This window comes from Symphalangus syndactylus, chromosome 9, assembly GCF_028878055.3.
Source record: "Symphalangus syndactylus isolate Jambi chromosome 9, NHGRI_mSymSyn1-v2.1_pri, whole genome shotgun sequence".
NCBI classification, from domain to species: domain Eukaryota; kingdom Metazoa; phylum Chordata; class Mammalia; order Primates; family Hylobatidae; genus Symphalangus; species Symphalangus syndactylus.
This window is the reverse complement of record NC_072431.2, coordinates 67,787,447-67,808,457: the sequence shown is the minus strand read 5'-3', so window position 1 is coordinate 67,808,457 and position 21,011 is coordinate 67,787,447. Positions and strand designations below refer to the sequence as shown.

The 21,011-nt window shown below is 44.7% G+C and overlaps 1 protein-coding gene across 9 annotated transcripts in view; it reads right to left on the bottom strand.

Annotated features, from left to right (window-relative positions):
- The window catches only part of AUTS2 (activator of transcription and developmental regulator AUTS2), a 1,235,532-nt gene that overhangs the window by 23,191 nt on the left and 1,191,330 nt on the right, over window positions 1-21,011 (bottom strand). For 3 of the 9 annotated variants that reach the window (XM_055292933.2, XM_055292937.2, XM_055292939.2), the window contains exons 7-10: window positions 6,630-7,101; window positions 4,621-4,874; window positions 3,288-3,529; window positions 1,586-1,630 (exon numbers count right to left, since the gene is read on the bottom strand). In XM_055292933.2, coding sequence (XP_055148908.1) covers window positions 1,586-1,630; window positions 3,288-3,529; window positions 4,621-4,874; window positions 6,630-7,101 — 1,013 coding nt within the window. The remainder of the gene's footprint in view (window positions 1-1,585; window positions 1,631-3,287; window positions 3,530-4,620; window positions 4,875-6,629; window positions 7,102-21,011) is intronic. The other 6 variants (XM_055292936.2, XM_055292940.2, XM_055292941.2 and 3 more) reach the window with 3 other exon arrangements.

Sequence of the window (21,011 nt, the reverse complement as noted above, 5' to 3'; positions counted from 1 at the left end):
GTGCAGTGGCGCCATCTCAGATCACTGCAAGCTCCGCTTCCTGGGTTCACACCATTCTCCTGCCTCAGCCTCCCGAGTAGCTGGGACTATAGGCACCCGCCACCACGCCCGGCTAATTTTTTGTATTTTTAGTAGAGACGGGGTTTCACCATGTAAGCCAGGATGGTCTCCATCTCCTGACCTTGTGATCCATCTGCCTCGGCCTCCCAAAGTGCTGGGATTACAGGCATGAGCCACCGCGCCCAGCCTGAATTATTTTGTTAGCTGGTCCTTACTTTAAATCAGCAAAGTAAGGGCAGAATGGTGCCATCCATGGGCCAGACCCAAAGAGGAAACCCATAGGTCTACTGGGCTTTGGGTGTCCCCGTGAAATATGCTTTTGTATCCTGGTACTGAGCAGAACAGGGGGGACCATGTTGGGAGGGAGGGGGAGGAGGCATCACTCAAATACACTTTTCTAACTTCTTTTTGAAGAGGTCTTTCATCTTATGTTATTTCTAAATGTCCCTAGAGTACATAATTCTCAATTGATTTCTAATATTTTCTAGCCTTGACTTCTAAGCTAACCTCTTGACTAACATGGTATCTAATTATCTGGTTCAGAGTATGAATGAATTCAGTCTTTGCTGATCTATTAAAGCAGCACTTCTCAAATGATAACACTATCTACAAACCTAAGCAAGAACAGTTGAGTATGGTGAATCAACATGGCTACAAGCAATGATTAACCTTCTCTTTTTTCTGGTTTCATTAAAAAAAAAAAAAAAAAAAAAGAAATCACTGGCAAAGAAACTTGCAAATTTTCAGATAAAAATGATGCAGTATTCACCCCATCATCAAAATATCATGGAAATATTCAAGGTCTTTGAATAAAAATAAGCTCTTGTCTTACAAGTTAACTGAACATATAACTTACTTAGGGTGTAATCAATTGAAGTTCCAGAACGTACTCTTAAAATTGCATAAAACAAGCTTTTTTTTTTTTTTTTAATAAAGGAGAATGAGTTTAAAGAGAAAATATCACTCATTTCAATTTTGGGAGTTTCTTTTAATTAAGTGATATTTTTACTTTTCATTGTAACAAACTCAACAGAACAATACCAGCCATGTGGAAGAAGGTTCTACATTTAGTCTAGAGCAAATGAAAATCTACTTGTTGAAGAGTCATGAGTCAAAAAGACAAGGGACTTTCTATTTAAGAGGAAATAATTCAGGTTGCATTCCAGAACTTCTGTGTTAGTGGCATTTCAACTGACGACTGAAATGCTGTGATTTCAGACTCTCCTGGAACTCTACTGACTCCACTGCTGACACCTCACTTTGCAGGACAGATGCCTGACTGCCACTAAAGAGCAACTCTGCTTTCAAGCCTTCGGAGTGCTTATGATCTTTTGATTCAGAAGATGATACTGCATCTTTACCAAAAGCAAAACACCACAAAAGCAAGCATCCAAAGTGGCGAGGAGCAATGGGAACTCTTGCAAAGATGATTAAGGAAGGCTGCTAGTCATTGACTGATCTGTGGCAAGAGCACAAAAATGGCAAAGCAGTTACATTCAATGTGTAGCATGGTAATGAAACTCACACTGTGCCGGTAGAATGGGTCAACTTTTGTAGGGTATTTGTCAAACTGTAAAGGGATCAAAGCAAAAGCTAGTTACTTAATCTGCATTTTTGTTCACTGCTACAGTGGAGGTGGCCCTACAAAGCTTCCCTGTCATTAAGCTGTCATCGGACCCAATAACCTCATTACATACGAAACCGTTCTGCGCTCCTGAGTCTCCCTGACAAGAAGCCAACAGAAATGGAAGAACAAAGTGAAAAACCAAGTGGTACGTTTTAGTTCTGCACATACTAGGATGCCTTTCTTCCTACTATTTTCTTTCTACAAATTGGCATGAACCAAACATCTAAACAGGAGAGAACAGCCAATTATCCAGATAAATCAGAGAGAGGTGAGCATTTGGTCTGATTTACCCAGTGAATTCCCCCTATTTTCATTTTCACTTTGGCAGAAAAACTGTCTTGCCATGCAGCTGTCTTCTGAAATGTATTATACCCAAATACAAAGTGATCTGGGGTAGGCCAGACAGCCTTTCATTTGAACAGAAAAAGACTATACTATTGTTCCCTCTAAATAATGTCATCATATTGATGCTATAACTACCCTTGGTTAAATTTGTGAAACAGCTCACGCAGTCCAGCAGAAAACTTTCTCAAAATCTTAGTATCTTCAAAATCTAATTGTTGAGAAGTATAGTTCATCCAAAAAAGAGATACAGGATTTGCTATTAAAAATATATTTCTGGTCACAAGGCCTCATTGGTAATATTCCTTGAAATGAAATTTATAAAACAAACTTTAAAAACACATTTTTAAAAAGTAAGTTGAACAAGATGGGGGAGGGAGAGGAAGGAGAGGAAGCAAAGTTGGGTGAAGTGGACTCCTTTTAAAATCATGCAATTTATTCTCACAATGCCTATAGTAATGGCCCTAAAATCCAGTATTTCCTGAAATATTAAACATTAAATAAGTAAAAAATGATTCTAATACTCACTGTTGGACAGGACTCTGAGAATATTTAGCATTCTAATATGGCACTATTAATTAGGGTTATTAACTTTAAAAAAAAATTCCTCGCTGGTTCTGGACATGTGCTAGCCCCCAGTTAAGACCAAGACCATGTCATGGCCAGTGGTTCCTCTTGCCCCAAGGCAGAGAGTTCCGTCCCTGCGGGGATCCCTGAACACTTGCTGACAGAGCACAATACCAGATTAGGGACTGTCTCATCAAACACAAGAAATATAACACCTCCAGCAAAGTGGGTTTAGGGAAGCCATCGGAATGCACAGGTGGCACCCAATGCAGTCCCGGCCTTCTGGCAGAGGTCTCTCTCCCTTCTCTTCTCTCTTCTTCACCCCCATTATCCTGCAAGAATGTCTGTGCTAGCGCTTGGTGCAAAGCACAAACAGGTGCATTTTCTGCCCAGTGACAGTCCCCCGGGATGCTCAAGAAAACAAAACAACCCTTTAAGAAGTTAGCCATCAACACTGGACATTTGAGGGCAGATGGAATCATTTCCACCTGCAGTGCTGGATACAACTGCCTAGAAAGAAGTTCCTACTTTAGGCCCCTGAAGTCAGAGCTGCCTGAGGCAGGGCACTAGGACACACTCCCTTCTCTCTAGCCAACAGCCGTCACTCCCCATTCGATCTCTGGTGGCCCCGCTGCCCAGCCCGGCCCCACGTGCTGCATAAAGAAAAGAGTCGTGCTCTACTTATCCTCACATTTCTGCCTGGGGTACGCACCATGGGAGGTGCTGGCGTCGGCATGATGGCGGTGGGCGGGATGGCGTGGGGGAATGGCGTGAAGGTGTGCTGGTGCGTGTGCTGGTGGGTGTGCTGGTGCTGGTGCTGGTGCTGATGGAACTCGGTCCGCAGGTAGGGCGGAGGGCCCAGGGAAGCCCCGCGGTCAGCACTCTGAGAGGCCAAAAAACGAGTGTTCAGTTCCTGTCGCAAGATGTCTTGCTCTGGAAGAGAAGAGGGAGACGATGACACCTTTTCCTTCAGAACAGGACATCGGAGTGCCTTCCTGTGGAGGGATACGGGGCTGATGACACAGTGGCAGGGGTGACAGGGTGTGGCTGGGCCCTGAGATAAACGGGGGCAATCAATGAAGCAGAGGAGACCAAGGCCCGGTCACACCCTGTCTCCCTGTTCTCTAGCTGGTCTCCCAGCTTTCGGGGACAGGCAGTCTATCAATTTGGGGAACAAACTCCAGGCCAAACGCCAGAGTCTGATTTCCAGCTGTCACCACTGGCTGAGTGACCCTGGGCATGGCGAATAACCCATCTTAGGGCCAGTTTTCCCATCTCCAAGAGAGGGACAATAATATTGACTAACTCATGGGTTTGATTTTTGAGGGTTAATGCAATTTGCACATTTAAGTGCTCGGGAACGTGACAGCACACTAATAAATGTCAGCTGTTCACATGGCAGGGCTCGCATGTCCTCTTCCAGTGTCAGTTACTGCTATATGGCTCTCTGTATTAGCGGCATAACATGGCTACACTGGACCAAAACTGGGACACTTGACTTCATTAACACATGTGAGGAGACAAGGACCCTGTGCCTAACACGAGGTCTGCCCTTACAATTCTGGGATATATTGTCACAAAGAGTGTGTCATCTCCTCCAAAGGAGACAGGAGAAGGCCCTGCCCTGCCCAGTGAAAAGAAACCTCTTAAACCAGGACACAATCTAAGATCCTGGAGCGAGACAGACATGGGCTTGGGGACGCTTCCATCACCCTCAGGGGAGCCCAGACGACACGGGACATACTACCTGGGTCTGACCACTCAGTGGCTGAATTTAGCTGGAAGTGCCTCCTAACTCCAAACAAACCCACTCTCTTCGGGCAGTGTCTGATTCACAGGGGTTGAGCTAGCTTAGTATGGGTGCTGACAGGGATTTTTGCTGGACCTCAGGCCAGAGAGCCTTTGAGGAAGGAAAAAATTGTAGGCAAATGCAACCTTGCTATCGGGACAACATAGGTAGGGTGAGGTCACAGCAAGGGGTGGTGGGGGTCCGGGTCACGAGCACACAGGCCTCTCCGTCCTACCTGAGTAAGTGCTCCCGGCCGGGTGTCCGGCCACCTGCAGACTTCCTGATGTCAGTGGTGGTGGAGGAGGCAGAGCAGTGGGAGGGGCAAACATATTGGGGTGATGTGAGTGTGTGGGGGGCTGGAGGGTGGGTGTGAAGCTGTGCAGGGGGCTGTGGTTGGGCAGGGAGAGGGGGAATGGGGAGGCAGAGGGGTGGTGGGAGATGTGAGGAGGGGCGGGCTGAGTCTTCGCTGGAGTGCTGCTTCTGCTGCTGCTATCAGAGCAAGAAAAAAAGAAAAGAAAAAATAAAAGAAGGTAAGCAATGTATTCTCTTTAAAAGAATCCTACCTCCTTCCCCTAAACCCTCACCACAGTCTCTCTTGCCCCTTCCTCTTTACAGATCCACCCTGTACGCACACACTTTCTGAAATCACAACTCCTGCAAACTTTCCCATCGCTACTGCAGACAGAGCAAACTGAAACTGCTGCTTCAGGGCTGTGGGGCATCTTGGTGTCAAGACAGCTCATTCTGCCTAAACCTCAGGGCCTCTCTTGCTCCTGTGGCCAGATTCTCATCTCTGCCCCTAGAAAATCCCCACCTTCCATCCTCCACTAGCTACATCTCCTATAAAGCAACATTTAACAAAAAGGAATAAAAAAAAGCGATGATCTGAGTTCCCCGCATCTGTCTTGTTACCTCTTAAATGAAGACACACAAAGAACAGGTGAAACCCAGGTGCCTGCGTTCTCACATCACTTTATGGTCTGGAGGCCACAGAAACGGCTGAGGGGGCAGAAGCCGGGCCTGGCTCCTTGGGGAAGGAAGAAACCTGCCTCCCAAAGACTGTGCTTTCCCCTTTTAGGAAAAAGCAAGGCACGGAACCACCAAAGCCACCAGGTTTTCAAAAGGAAAACATTAACAAAGACACACAGCCTCAAGAGCTGTGCCGGGTTAGAATTATAGCCCCGAGGCACCAAGGCTTGGCTCTACTTGGTGCTGCACACTGGGTTTCTGCCTCTCTTTTCTTTGCTGTGTTCCTCTGTGCTGCTTTTTAGACGTTTCTTTGTAACTTGGCAAAAACAAGACAGAGGAGAGCCTGGATTTCCATACAGAAATTTCTCACATTCTCTAAATGCAGCTTGTTTTGTTTCTTCCCTACTTCTCTGACCCACATAGGAGGAAGTAAATCAGAATGGAAAAAAAAAAATCCTTAAACTGGAATACTCATTGGGTCTCAATCTTCCTGCCTTTGGAGCTGCAGGGAGACGAGTTTTCTTTAACACTTCTTCCATCAGCGGCAAAGAGCCTCCCTTGAGAGGATCTGCTCACACTGTGTGGCCTCTGACATGACCCCAGGCTTCGATTCCCTGCCTCCCTCTGCTGCTGGGTCTCCCTGGCCCAGGGCTTTCCAAGCCTTCCTCTCCTTCCGCCTCCATTCTCGAGTGCCCATAAATATTTTTTTTTTTTTTTTTTTTGAGACGGAGTCTCGCTTTCTTACCCAGGCTGGAGGGCAGTGGTGCAATCTCGGCTCACTGCAAGCTCCACCTCCCGGGTTCGTGCCATTCTCCTGCCTCAGCCTCCCGAGTAGCTGGGACTACAGGCGCCCGCCACGACGCCCGGCTAATTTTTTGTATTTTTAGTAGAGACGGGGTTTCACCGTGTTAGGATGGTCTCGATCTCCTGACCTCGTGATCCACCCGCCTCGGCCTCCCAAAGTGCTGGGATTACAAGCCTGAGCCACCATGCCCGGCCCCATAAATATTTTACTTGTTTACAATGTCCTCACCACCCACCCATAAATATTTTACTTGTTTACAATGTCCTCACCACCCACCCATCCCAACCTGTCCTTTCCCAAGAGACCCGAGTCTCACCCAACAGCCCCATTCCCTGTCTCTAGTCTCAGAGAAAAGGATGATGTTTCCAACAAGGAAACCTCAGTCTCCCTAGGGATCCCTCCCCGATTCCCACCCGCCTGATCCCCAAGGAGAGGGCAAAAGTCAGGCCAAAGAAGAGCAGGCCACTCACCTTAAACTGTTGAGGCTTAAGCTACTGCTGTTGTAGGCTGACAATGGCTGGGAGAGGCTCTGAGCAGAGGGGTGGGCCTGCACAGGTGGGAGGTTCTGATGGAGCAGCTGGGTGGGGGACTGTGGCCTGGGTGGCCTCTGCACCTGAGGCTGCGGGGCAGGCTGGAGCTGGGCCTCAGGAGGGCCCTGCGGTGGCTGTGTACTTGGAGGTGGGGGTTGAGGTGGGGCCTCTGTGCGCTGCACCAAGTCAGGGTCCGGAGAAGGAGCTCGGAGTTGGGGCTCCGTCTGGGGCTGGGGTATCGGCTGTGCGACCTGAGGGCAGGGGTCTTTAAGCACTACAGGCTCAAAGATCGGCTCTTTGCAACAGTCCTGGCTCTTCTCCTGGCTTCTCTCTAGACCCGATATCTTGGGGACAATCGGCCCTGCATCCTGGCTATCATGTTCTGGTAGCGTGCCAACACCTAATTCCGGATCTGCATGGGAGAGAGCAAAGACAAAACCACAGGCAACGACATGTGAGTGTGGCGTAAGGAGGGAAAGCAAACTCCAAGGCTATCACACAGCTCCAGCAACAGGACCTGGCACCAACCCTCCTGGCTTGGGTCCTTGTCTCCACCACCTGCGGGGGTATGCGCCCACAGCAAATGGAGCCAATGGTGGACAGAGAAACATGCAGGAACAGCCTTTGCCCATGGGCAGCAATGACGCTGGGGGTGTGGGAGGGGAGAGAAAGGCCAACCGGCCAGAGGAGACTGCATTCAAGAAAGCAGCCTACTGCCAGGCATAGGGGCTCACACCTGTAATCCCAACACTTTGAGAGGCCGAGTTGGAAGGATTGCTTGAGCCCAGGAGTTTGAGACCAGCCTGGGCAACATAGCAAGACCCTGACTCTAAAAAAAAAAAAAAAAAAAAAAAAAATTAGCCAGGTGTGGTGGCGTGTGCTACAGTCCAAGCTACTCGGGAGGCTGAGGCAAAAGGATCGCTTGAGCCCAGGAGTTCAAGAGCACCCTGGGCAATGTAGCGAGACTCCGTCTCTATATAAGAAAAAACAGCAGCCTAGACTACATTCTGAAATGAATGTTTTCCTTAATCTTCAGAAAGTCTTTTATGGCATCACAATTAAGAAACAATAGTTGACAAGTTGATTTTTCCCTTTTAAAACAAATACATTTGTTGAACATAACAAAAGAGAAGTGTTTTCAATAGCAAATGAGTCAAACATTATTTAACATCACACGGATGTTTTTTCTTGGCCTTCCCTTCCTCCCCACTTTCCATTTTGACCAAAGGGACACACTTGACATTTACAGATAATTTTTTGTTTAGCAAGTGCTCAACTTCCAAGTCAAAAGGCAGGTCTCTTAATGCCCGTCACCTGATCCCAGCAACTTCTGAGATCAAAGGTGCAAACGGGAACTGAAATAAAGTTTCCCGTCAACTACACTTGCTAGAGCTTTTAAGAAAGTCCCCTTGGACCACATGAGGGTCTCCACTCAACTAAGTTGAAGGGGTGCTGGACACTAAGACTAAGCTTGGATATTAAATTTAAGTGTAATTCTACAATCGTGAAAGAAATACAGAAAACAGCTGCTCCTGTATGGATGTAAAAGATGTACTCCTTCCAAAGGTCAAAAGATCTAAGGGCCACATTTAGTAGAATGGCTTGATTACCCCATAAGCCAAACTCCATAAAAATCTCAAACCAGAATAATGAAAGACCAATAGGACAGTCAATAGAAAAGTATGGCCCCATTTGGGAGTAAGTACTTTTGTATACAACTGGGGGAAAATTATCCTTCCCACATTTTTGTGCTGAAAAGATGCATCCTTTTAGTACTACACAATTTCAAAAGAGAAAAAGAATACATGACAACATCCTTTGAAATGAAGGTGTTTTTCAGGCATTCTTAAATGAACTGCCCTGGGCGTTAACTTTCTCCTCTTACCTCATTGTATCAAACGGGAAAATTATGTGGTATTCCTGTTGGTTCTGTGTATTTCTGGGGTTTTCTGTTTTTTTATTTTAGAGGTGGGGTCTCCCCGGGTTGTTTAGGCTGGATTGTACTTGATATTCACAGGTGTAATCACAGTACACTATAGCTCCAACTCCTGGGCTCAAGTGATCATCCTGCCTCAGCCTCCTGGGTAGCCAGGATTAGAGGTGCCTGCCACTGTGCCCGGCTTACATATTTCTGTTTACGTACTGTTGTATATACACACTTGTTTGCCATTATTCCTTGGAATTCTCATCAAAGCAATTCATTATTTTCAATGTTCTTTTGGTAACACAGATCAAACTGATAACACGCACAAAAGCAAAAACAAAACTTGGGTTTATAAACAAAGCACATTTTTGGCTAACAGGAACTTGGCTATCTTCAAGTCTCTCCAAACAGCCTGGAACAATAACACCAATGAGATGGGAAGAAAGCCGCCTTCTTCACATGCTTCAGAGGTATGAAAAGACCGAGCACTTGGCAAAGCGCTGATGAAAAGTAACTCTGGACTTCTGACGCACATTTCTGTCCAGTGCTGTCTTATCAACCTTTCTGGGAAGATTTTTGCTTAGGATAAAGCTGAAATTGAAAGGCTTCTCAAAACCTTCGTTTCTAACTTCAGGGCTGAAGGGGCACCCCAAGCCCTTGCTGTGGATAGGTCCCCATCCAGCTAGCAAAGCTCCTGGATCCAATGAGGAAGGAAGGCCCAGAGATGTCACAGTTAGGGATCCGGCTCTGTGTCTCTCCATGGGTCTTCATAAAATTTCCCACATTTTTCTTTCACAGGATTTTCCCACAGCAAGCTATTATCAAAGGCACTGAAAAATCACATGCTTCATATGCACGATCCAGGCCTGTGAGTCAGGTCTGGGACAGAAAGTAAGAACAGCCCGGAAATCCTAACAGCACAAAACACAGGAGGGGTTTCATCCAACGAGAAGTTCTAGGTACATGAGCAGGACTCTTCTCACACTGACATCTAATTTAGGATTTTTATGCTTGGTACAATGGCAGAAACACTTTTTAAAAATCTTTTTGTAGGCCGGGCGCGGTAGCTCACGCCTGTAATCCCAGCACTCTGGGAGACCGAGGTGGGTGGATCACGAGGTCAGGAGATCGAAACCATCCTGGCTAACATGGTGAAACCCCACCTCTACTAAAAATAAAAAAAATTAGCCGGGTGTGGTGGCGGGTGCCTGTAGTCCCAGCTACTCGGGAGGCTAAGGCAGGAGAATGGCGTGAACCTGGGAGGCAGAGGTTGCAGTGAGCCAAGATCGCACCACTGCACTCCAGCCTGGGCGACAGTGCGAGACTCCGTCTCAAAAAAAAAAAAAAAAAAAATCTTTTTGTATTACTCTGTTTTCTCCAGACTGGGCTGGTGAAGACATCAATAAATACTTTCTATGTTGGTAAGTATACATTCGAATTCCCTCCAAAAATCACTGTCCAAAGTTTCTCCCTCAAATGAAAGAAAGCTTCCTTTTCCAAAGGACACCACTCAAAGGATATCATTCACACTTACTTATGCCGGTAAGGAGGCACATCAGAGACACATAAGGAAGTACTACAGATATCTAGCTTGACTCTGTTTACCTCCTTGTTCTTGAATGAGCCTCAAGAATTTGGACAACACAGCCAAGCTTGCAGATGGCATCCTACAGGCGTGGGCTCGCTTCCCAAGGCCCTGCAAAGGCCACTGGAATTGACTTTCTTGTCTCCTCTGTTGCCTCACTGTCTCAATCTCAACCCAACCACAGCTAGAACATGAGGAGTGCTGCCAAGGCTGTGGCCGTCAGCACCACCTCCAACAAGCTACCAGAGATGAAGGGAAGACCCAAACCTCTCCAGGGAACCCTGCAAATCTGTACGGCACTCCTTTAACTTTAATGCATGTTCAAATCACCTGAACATCTGATTAGAATTCCCATCCAGATTCCACAGCTCTGGGATGCGGCTCTAGATTCTGCCTTTCTGAGGATCTTCTAGGTAAGGCTGAGGTTGCTGATGCGAGGATCACATTTTGAGTAGCAGGAGCTAATCCGACACTCTCTGACCAGATAGGGAATATGCCCAGAGAAGTGAAGGAACTTGTTGCTGGAAGTCACGTCCTTGTTTTGTAAACCAGAAGGGCTTGAGTTCCAGTCCCAACTCTGCCAACACCAACTGCCTTTTCTGCAACCTATACTATGCTGCCTCCTAAAAAGCAAAAGTCTCAAAGCAAAACAGGTAATGATAAATCCAGGATTCAGTTAAAATATTTAAGTACATCAGACTGAAAGTGTAGAGGGTCAGTAAAGCTACAAAGAGTTGCTGGAACACTGCACTTCAGCCAGCCCTGAGAGCAATCAGTCCATCGTTGCTCTAGTACTGCAACCTATAAACAAAGCTGTGATGAGTTTGAGCTGGTAAGAACTTTGGGGGCTGAAACAGTTTTATGACTCCCCATTTACAAGAGTCTCCTGGGGCACAGGTTAGGCGTCAGGCATTTTTGTGGCTAATCGGTAATGCATTTCCTCTCCCTTTCAATTATTCAATAAATGTGTCTTCCCAGTTAAGCTTTTCCATCTTGACAGTCAATTTGTCTCACTGTACTTCTCCAAAATTGGCAGGAACACATTTTAAGAAATCAGTTGGTATTGCACTGCATACTCTGAATTTGCCAAAGGATAAAGGAAAGAATGAAATTTGCTGAATTTGAAAGAAATAAGAATGTACAAATTGAGTAGTCTTATTTACATGTTGTATTCGTTACATTTTGGGGTTTAAAAATCTCTCTTCCTGTGATTATAAAAATAGTTCATCATGCTTATACTAAAAGACATGCAAATTCAAATTACACTGTGTACTTTACGGTAAAAAGGGTGAGTTTACTGCATATAAATTGTACCTCAATAAACAAACTTTAAGAGATTAGGAAAAATTGGTCTGATTTTGATACAGGTTTGATACAAGTTGCCTGGGGAAAATGGGCCCTTTTTTTGTACTTTACTAGTAGAATGCAAACTCTACAACCTCTGTGGAGGACAATTTGGCAACATTTAGCAAAATAACAAATGGAGTTCCCTTGGTGTGGTGTGTTAAGGATTTAGTCTACAGACACGATGAAACAGTACCATGGTTTGAATACCAAGTTTGGAAGCCACCCAAATGTAACCATTAGGAGACTGGTTACACGCATTTGCAGATCCACACACTGGAACACCTTGCAGCTGTAAAAAGGAATGCCGAATGTACAACGTATAGCATTTACTATCTTTTGTGGAAAACGGAGGGAAATAATATATATATTCATTTTATTTTACGTACAAAGAAGCTGTGTGGCCGGACGCAGCCTGTAATCCTAGCACTTTGGGAGGCTGAGGCAGGTGGATCACTTCAGGTCAGAACTTCAATACCAGCCTGGCCAACATGGTGAAACTCCATCTCTACTAAAAATACAAAAATCAGCCAGGTGTGGTGGTGTCCGCCTGTGATCCCAGCTACTTGGGAAACTGAGGCAGGAGAATCGCTTGAACCTGGGCAGCAGAGGTTGTCGTGAGCCGAGACTGCACTACTTACACTCAAGCCTGAGTGACAGAGCAAGACCCTGTTTCCAAAAAAAAAAGAAGCCGTGGAAGAATACTCAACAAGAAACCAGTAATAGTGACTACCTGTTTGGGGGCTTGGGAGGAGTGAGAAGTGGATAGACAGGGAACTGGGGTGTGTATGTGTATATATGCATAAAAAATAAGAAAATGTAATCTGTGAATGTGTAATAAATTTGAAAATAAAATGGATTTTATGAAAAAACATAAACTGCTGAAATTGACTTAAAAACCCAACCAGATCATCAAAATAAAAGGAAAAAGAACTCAGTAATCCAAACCTTCACCTCCCCTCCAAAAGTTATCTGTGTCACAGACAATTTTGACCAAACCTTCAAGAAACAAATTATTCCTGTCATCTAAATTGAAAACCAACAGCAAATATTATACAAGAAAAGAAAGAGGAAAAACTGTTTACAAAAAATATAATTACCTAGCTGGAAAACAGAGGCAACCAGCTGAGAAAATATTAGAACTAATAAGGGAGTGCAATGAGATATCCAAATAAAGAAAAACCACAACCAACCTCAGCTTTTCTATACACCAGCAACAGTCAGAAAATGAAGTTTAGAAAGGATCCTCTTCATAATAACGAAAACCATAACACCTGGGAATGAACCTAACAAAAAAATTACAGGGCTTGTAAACCTCCAGAAATGGCTTCCCCTCAAAAATTGCTTTTTTAAAAGTGTTTTTCAGTGCAAAAAAAATGCGAACTAAGTCAGTCACGTAATAGATAGTTCTCATTGGAGGATACTACTCCCTATGGGAAGAGATGGGAATTTGTGGGAGTGTGTGGCTATCACCATGACTGCAGGTCATTGGTGGCTCTTAGGGATGTCTGATTTACTGCAAAGTGAGCAGCAACCTCACATGGCGCCATCTCAATGCACTTCCGAAATCCCACCCAACATTTGTGCAGCTGAAAACCCTAGAACCTACCACCTCTGTTTTTGTATATAAATACAAAGTAATTTTTTGCATGGTTTTAATATACACTGATTTTTCCAGGAATGCAGGGACTGTACTTTGTTATATCTGGGTCATATCCAAGGGTTAATGGCTATTTGGGAAAATCATGACACAATGGTAAGGCTGCTCCTGGTATCTGAATCTCCATGACCACGTATTTGTGTGAGTCTGCATTTGTAGTAGAAGTATTTAGATATCATTCTAGATATAAAGTCAAACATTGTCTTCTAATATAAATAAGCATTTACATACTTAAACGTATATTATGTTATTATAAATGACTTGGTTTCCACTTATTTCTCCTTTATATTTTATTAGGGCTTTATATATACTTTTAAATGATGTATATAGTGGGTACATTAAGTATATATTTCATTCCAGAAAGTAAAAAATGAGTGTGCTATAAAATATTTCTTATATTACACTGGGTCTGGTAGGGTTGAGATTTGGTATATTCTGGTGAATTCCTACACTTCTAGAAGTCCAGTGACTTACTGCACAAATGCAGTAACAACCTCCTAGGGTGGTTGTGGAAATAAATTAGGCCATGTAAAGTGCTTTCCACAATGCACAGCACATAATAAGTAAGTAATCAATCAATGTTCCCAAAACTATTGTGAAGTATTTAATGTCACAGAAAATATCTCATGACAACATTGCCATTGAAGTGCACTATTATCAGTGTGATCTCAATAGTGAAAATTATATGTGTAAATGTATACAAGTATGCACAAAGACTGGAAAGATAAACATTAATTGCAGCCCCATCATTCAGAAATAAACATTGACTTTAATTCTTATATTACGCTTTTAACTTTCCAAATGGAGGAGGGGGAGGAGGAAAAATGCAAAACAAATGAATATTATAGAAAATTTGGAAAGTTAAGAAAAGCACAATATAAAAATTAAAGTCAATGTTTATTTACTTTGTTATTAAACAAAGCAAATAATTATATATAGTTATTAAATAACAGTGGTAAATATTATTCACTGTAATTAGTATAAGGTATACTTATTAAATTTTTATTAAAGTAAATAATAGCATTACTATTGTTAATGAAAAAAAGAGACACTATATTTTAAAATGAACTCTTTTCGTGGACAATACGCCTCTACCATTAAAATAAGCCAACCGAGAAAGTAATCGTTCAAGTCTTTTTAAATTGCCTCACCTACTGAATTTTTTTTTGAAATGGAGTCTCACTCTGTCGCCCCGGGTGGAGTGCAGTGGCATAATCTTGGCTCACTGCAGCCTCCGCCTCACCTCCCAGGTTCAAGCGATTCTCCTGACAACGTTTCGAGTAGCTGGGATCACAGGGGCCTGCCATCATGCCCAGCTAATTTTTGTGTTTTTAGTACAGGTGGGGTTTCACCATGTTGGCCAGGCTGGTCTCGAACTCCTGACCTCAAGTGATCCACCCCCTTGGCCTCCCAAAGTGCTGGGATTACAGGCGTGAGCCACTGTGCCTGGACTATTGAATAGATTTTTAAAAAATCTCTTCACCAAGAGGAAAGATAAAATTTGACTCTCTGTATAGGGCATGGTTTTAATTTTTAAAAATATGGTGCATGTGTTTAAAAAAAAAAAAGTTAAAAGGGTCTCGCTCTGTCGCCCAGGCTGGAGTGATCATAGCCCACTGCAGCCTCAAACTCACATGGTGCAGTGATCCTGCCCCACTCAGTCTCCTGAGGAGATGGGACTACAGGGTCACACCAGGACATGGTGCATATTAAACCTTCCACCTATTCTTCAGAATTTCTAACTGGTTCTAACTGGGTATTATTTGGACAGAAAGGAAATGGTGAATACTGATGGAGGAGGAAGAGTACAAAACAAAAACAAAAATACACAAAAAGACAACTCCCCCAAAGTACAGCTTCTGCACTTCTGGTCTTCACATCTTCATAATCTGTTACGAAGTCTCCTAACAGGACTTACTAACTACAAGGTCATTACCGCAGCAAACCTGAAGGAGCTTCCAAAGGCATCAAGAAAACTATGTGGGGGGCACTAGCCCCTAGAACATCCATCCATCCATGCATCATCCATCCATCTGTATCTTTTTGAATGTCTAATCCTTATGACTTAGAAATAGACATGTCCTATTTTTATTATTCCATCTTCTAGTTAGCCTCTCTTGCTACTGTCCAAATGACAAAGCCACAAAGAGCACACCACACAGAAAGACTACAGATCACAGTCAAATAAGAAAAATAACCCAGACTTTAAAGTGCGAACATTAATAAGGGACTGAAATGTTCAAACACTGGGAATCCCAGAGACATATGGAAACATCAAATTTCTGTGAATCAACATGCAATTACCTCAAGCTGGTAGCAATGTCTATTTTATTTTTTTGGACACAGTCTCACTCTGTTGCCCAGGCTGGGATGCAGTGGTGCAATCACAGCAGACTGCAGCCTCGACTCCCTGGACTCCAATGATCCTCCCACCTTAGTCTCCAAGTAGCTGGGAGGCTGAGGCATGCGCCACCATGCTGGCTAATTGTTTATATTTTGTAGAAATGAGGTCTCACCATGTTGCACAGGCTGGTCTTGAACTTCTAGGCTCAAGCAATCCTCCCGCCTAGGCCTCTCAAAGTGCTGGGATTACAGGTGTGAGCCACCTTGCCCAATCAATGTTCATTATTATTTTATTTTGAGACGGCATCTCACTCTGTCGCCCAGGCTGGAGTGCAGCAGCACGATCTCAGCTCAGTGCAAGCTCCGCTTCCCGGGTTCACGCCATTCTCCCACCTCAGCCTCCCCAGTAGCTGGGACTACAGGCACCCGCCACCACGCCTAGCTGAATTTTTTTTGTATTTTTTTTTTTTTTTTTTTTTTTTGAGACGGAGTCTTGCTCTGTCACCCAGGCTGGAGTGCAGTGGCGTGATCTCGGCTCACTGCAAGCTCTGCCTCCCGGGTTCACGCCATTCTCCTGCTTCAGCCTCTCCGAGTAGCTGGGACTACAGGCGCCCGCCACGACGCCTGGCGAATTTTTTTGTATTTTTGGTAGAGACGGGGTTTCACTGTGTTAGCCAGGATGGTCTTGATCTCCTGACCTCGTGATCCACCCACCTCGGCCTCCCAAAGTGCTGGGATTACAGGCGTGAGCCACCAAACCCGGCCAATGTTCATTATTTAATCACCTTCACCTGTCTATTCTGTTGCCTCAAACAAAATCTCTTTTTAAGCAAAGACTGCGTATTGTATATATGTATTAAAACCCCAATTGCACTACTGAGTTAATTTAGCAATACTTTAAATTCCCCCTGCCAAGTTTTGATTGTATCTCCAAAATTCTACATTCAGTGATGTTTTGCAGAAAAATGTCCACTTTCTCTAACATACACTTCACTTTATTTTCCTCCTCTCCCTCTTTTCTTCAAATCATTAAGCAGAGACCAGTTTGTTCCATTAGAAGATTCAATTACTTGAACGAATGGAAGGATGACATTCAGTCTTGCAGCTGTTCTTCTCGGTCACTGAAACTGTACAAATAAATTGAGGAAAACCCACTGTTTGTTCAAGGCAAATTAATTTTCAAACACTGCAAGAGTGGAAGATCAGGGGAATGATGGGTGCTTGGCAGGGCTCGAAGAGATTCTATTTTGTGCTTGTCATGTTGTGTAAACATTAATTACCATCTGGGAGGCTGAGCTTTGGTCTGTATCACAAACCTCTGAGGGCCTTCAGGGTTCCTATTAAAAGCGAAACCCTAAATAGGAAAAAATAGCCATTGCATCTGCCAAAACACCAGCAGCCCACTGGGAGAGCTGTGTGGAGTCCAGTGGCTTAGAGGCTGCTGTTATCAGAGAAGCTAGTTTGGCTACATCTAGTTGAGCAGATTAACCCTGATAGGGGTTAAACTGCTAGGGATTAAAGGAAAAGCAACACACCACAGTTGAGTGTACTTAAACTTGTTTCAAGTTTATTGCTCCTAAACCCCACACCAAAACACATCGATCCTGATGCATATGCCCACATTCCTGATGCCTTAAAACCAAAACATCTGCCTTCAAGGGGGGTGTATCAACCACAATCTTGACTGTGGAGACCACAGATTCTCTGAATCATGGCTTTGGCCTACAGAATGAAGAGCTTTTAGGGTCAACCTGGACTTGCAAACATTTTGTTTATTTTGCAGTCTCAAGCAAACAGAGCCACAAAGGACTATGCAATCAAATGGCCAACATTAGAATGAGAGAAATAGGTTGTGATCTATTGGGGGTGGGAATGGCATCCTTAAAAAGTCTTTAGAAACTCAAAAATGTCAAGGTCACATATAATCCATATGATTGTCACTTCATACGGGGAAAAACTCATTTGTATTACCCTGCCTCACATGCCAATCTTTGTGTGAGGCCCTGTTCAGGACAAATGAAAAAAATAGGGAAATGGTAGTCAAAGAACCTGTGGCCTGATCTTTCGTTTTTGTTATCTGTAAGGCTCACAGATAAGCTTAGATAATCAGACTTAATGATGATATCCTATATCTTATTCTGAGTTATCAATGGTAAGGCATTTATATCTATAACACGTTCCCATTGCACCGACCCCAAGGGTCTTAGGCCAACATCAACTGAATCCTGTGACGGGATATGCGGAGACCTGACAGGAGAAATAAGGTATGAAGGATGCAATCTCCAGTCACTTCCAAGAACACAGAAAAACTCCAAATATCGGTTTCAGAGAAAGCTTTTAAAGACATGGCCCCACTTTTTGTTTGTTTGTTTGCTCGTATCCTCCTGCCAGCCTCAATATTTATTAGCTGCTTCCTTTGGATTAGATCACCTCCTGCTTGCTTTCCATTCCCAGTGCAGCCTTCCTGCTACCCCCAGACTCCTTCCGCGATTCTTAGCTGTCCTGGCCTGTCCACCCCTGCCTGGCTGTTAACTAAGTGCTCACATGACACTATGTACTATGCACATATGCACACACCCAAGCACAGCCACCCTTAAAAACAGTGTATGCAGGCCAGGCGTGGCAGCTTACACCTGTAATGCCAGAATTTTGGGAGGCTAAGGCCAGTGGATCACTTGAGGTCCAGAGTTCAAGACCACCCTGGCCAACATGGTGAAACTCTGTCTCTACTAAAAAAAAAACAAAAATTAGGTGGGCGTGGTATCACGTGGCTGCAATCCCAGCTACTCAGGAGGCTGAGGCAGAATCACTTGACCCCAGGAGGCGGAGGTTGCAGTGAGCCAAGATCATGCCACTGCACTCCAGCCTTGGCAACAGAGCGAGATTCTGTCTCAAAAAACTAGTGTATGCTCAATACTCGAAACACGGTACTTCTGTGTCTGTGACACAGGTGTAGGAGGTCCTAACAAGGCAAGGTTCTAGAAGGATTTTCAACCAAACATGTATGGATTTGCACCACACAGCACAACTACTCTGAGTAAAGATGAAATTGAAGGACAAGGCTATCATTGACCTAAAAGCCACAGCACACATTCCTTAGGCTGGAAGACAGTGGGGAAAATGTTAGCTTATTTTGGAAATGTTCTCAAGGCACTGAACAGGAATAATTTTAGATGTTTGGCGTAAAAAAAAAAAAAAAAAAAAAAAGATAGCCTTCCCAGTATCTAATCATCCTGCTTTTCACATTAAGGCGAATAAAACAAGGATACAGGCAGCCCTGCTTCCAGTATTTCCGATACTAAATATCGTGAGGAAGGCCAAAGCCGCGAGGCTCACAGATGGGGTGCATTATAGATCTGACACCTTCCTTCCTACTGCTGCCCTCTGCTAACCCTAACACCTTCATCCGAGAAGCTGATGTCCACACCCCAAATGGGCCATAACCATGAGGCTAATCCAGCCCTGGTCACCATCTGAAGCACACATTCTGTGTTGTAATGTGCTCCTGTCATTTTACCTGTTAATGTCATCAACAATTTTGGGGTGATTTGCACATTTCTTTTGTTTTTGTATTTTGACAACAGAGACATCAACGTGTCTGTGATATAATGGGGCTGAGGAACAGGGCATTTAGCTAATAACTTTCATACTCTTAAAAAGTCAGTGTGCCCATTAAGGTTGGCCAATGGTTGGGTCTAGGATAAGCCCTAGTTTTGAGTTTCAACACTTAAGACTTTACCAAAGATGATTTTCTCAAGGATGATGTAAAGCCACTAGCAGCAAAGGCCGACTTACATACTGTCCGTCATCTACCACCTTCCTGCTTTGCACCTGAGGATTGTATTTCATCTGATTTGGGGCACACATTGGACAATCACTGAGACCCATTTAGAAAAGAGGCTGGGTATGCACGCCAAGAGGCAAAGTAGGAATTTCCATCTGTTGGACATGAGTGGTGGCTCACGCCTGTAATCCCAGCACTTTGGGAGGTCAAAGTGGGTGATCACTTGAGCCCAGGAGTTTGAGACCAGCCTAGGCAACATGGCAAAACCCTGTCTTTACAGAAAAATACAAAAGTTATCCGGGTGTGGTGGCATGTGCCTGTAGTCCCAGCTACTCAGGAGGCTGAGGTGGGAGGAACACCTGACCCCAGGAGGTAGAGGCTGCAGTGAGCTGTAATCGTGTCACTGCACTCCAGCATGGAAAACAGAGTGAGACCCTGTTTAAAAAAAAAAAAAAAGGATTTCCATCTGTCGAGTTTATCCTAGGCTTGTTCTTAGCTCTGGCCCTACAGACACATACTCTCCGCACCCAAGAGTCACTTGTACCATGCAATATCCCTGTGCCCACTTCCTACTCCTCCAGATTACCCTCCCATCAGGGTCCAGGTAGCCAAAGAAAGGCTCCAAGTTACCCTAGTAGAAAGAAGTGTCTGTGATATCTTATGGCAGTGACTGTTTCATTCTGCTCTGGAGATGAGGGACCACAGACACCCAGGCATGTGGACCACTCTGGCCCTACGCTCATCTTGTGCCAATATCACTGCAGAGCAGGAGGGTGATTAATTTCCACCAGCAGTCTCAGCAACCTCAGTCAAGTTTTACACCAAGTTCACACAGCTGTCACTCGGAGTGTAGTGTAGGTGGAAGCTCTTCTATTCCTTTAGAGCTTCATCAAATATCCTAACAGCAATCACTGTTTTCCCAGTATCATTCTTGTCCTATAGGCAACAGTTCACCGGGCAGCAGGCTTTGCCTTGGGTAATATCTACTATCCTTTGGCGATGACTGCTCTGTCAGCATTCAGACATGCCTGTCTGTACTCCTGAGGACAGAAGACAAAACTTCTCCTCAAGTCTGTTCACACAACCTGCTATGGCCCAGGGCACCTGGGTGCTGCCAAACCCTGCAATCTGCCTGACTAGCTTATGCGTGAGCACCAGAGATGCTGCTAAAATGAATCTACGAAAGTAGCTTTTTGGCTATCACATAGCCCTTAATTCTTTAAGTTAGAGGAGGAGGAACAGGGAAAAGAGGACTTTGACATTTTTTTCTAAGTAAGTTTTGATCTTTCTGGTCCCAAAAGATCTACCAGCTCACACTATGACTCTGATGTACGCTACAGCCTCACTATTCCCAGTGTGGTCCACGGCCCAGTGACCCTAGCATCATCCAGGAGCTTGTTAGGACGGTACTTCGCTGACCCCCCGCCCCCCGCTGCCCCGCCCCACCCCATGCACATTCAGGTTTGCAGAGAGCTGTTCTACAGCATTGCTGGGAGGGTTAAAGAGCCTCAGCAAGCCCCACTGCTGAGGGAGGCTGTCCATAAGGCTGCCGATCCTCCTCTGTCTCCGCTTCCCAAGACCCAACCTTGGAAATTCTTTCCTTCATTCCTTCCTACGGTGGGTCCTCTACCGACGTGTAGGTTGGACAGGATGGGGTGGTGGGAGGTGGTGATGTCATTCAC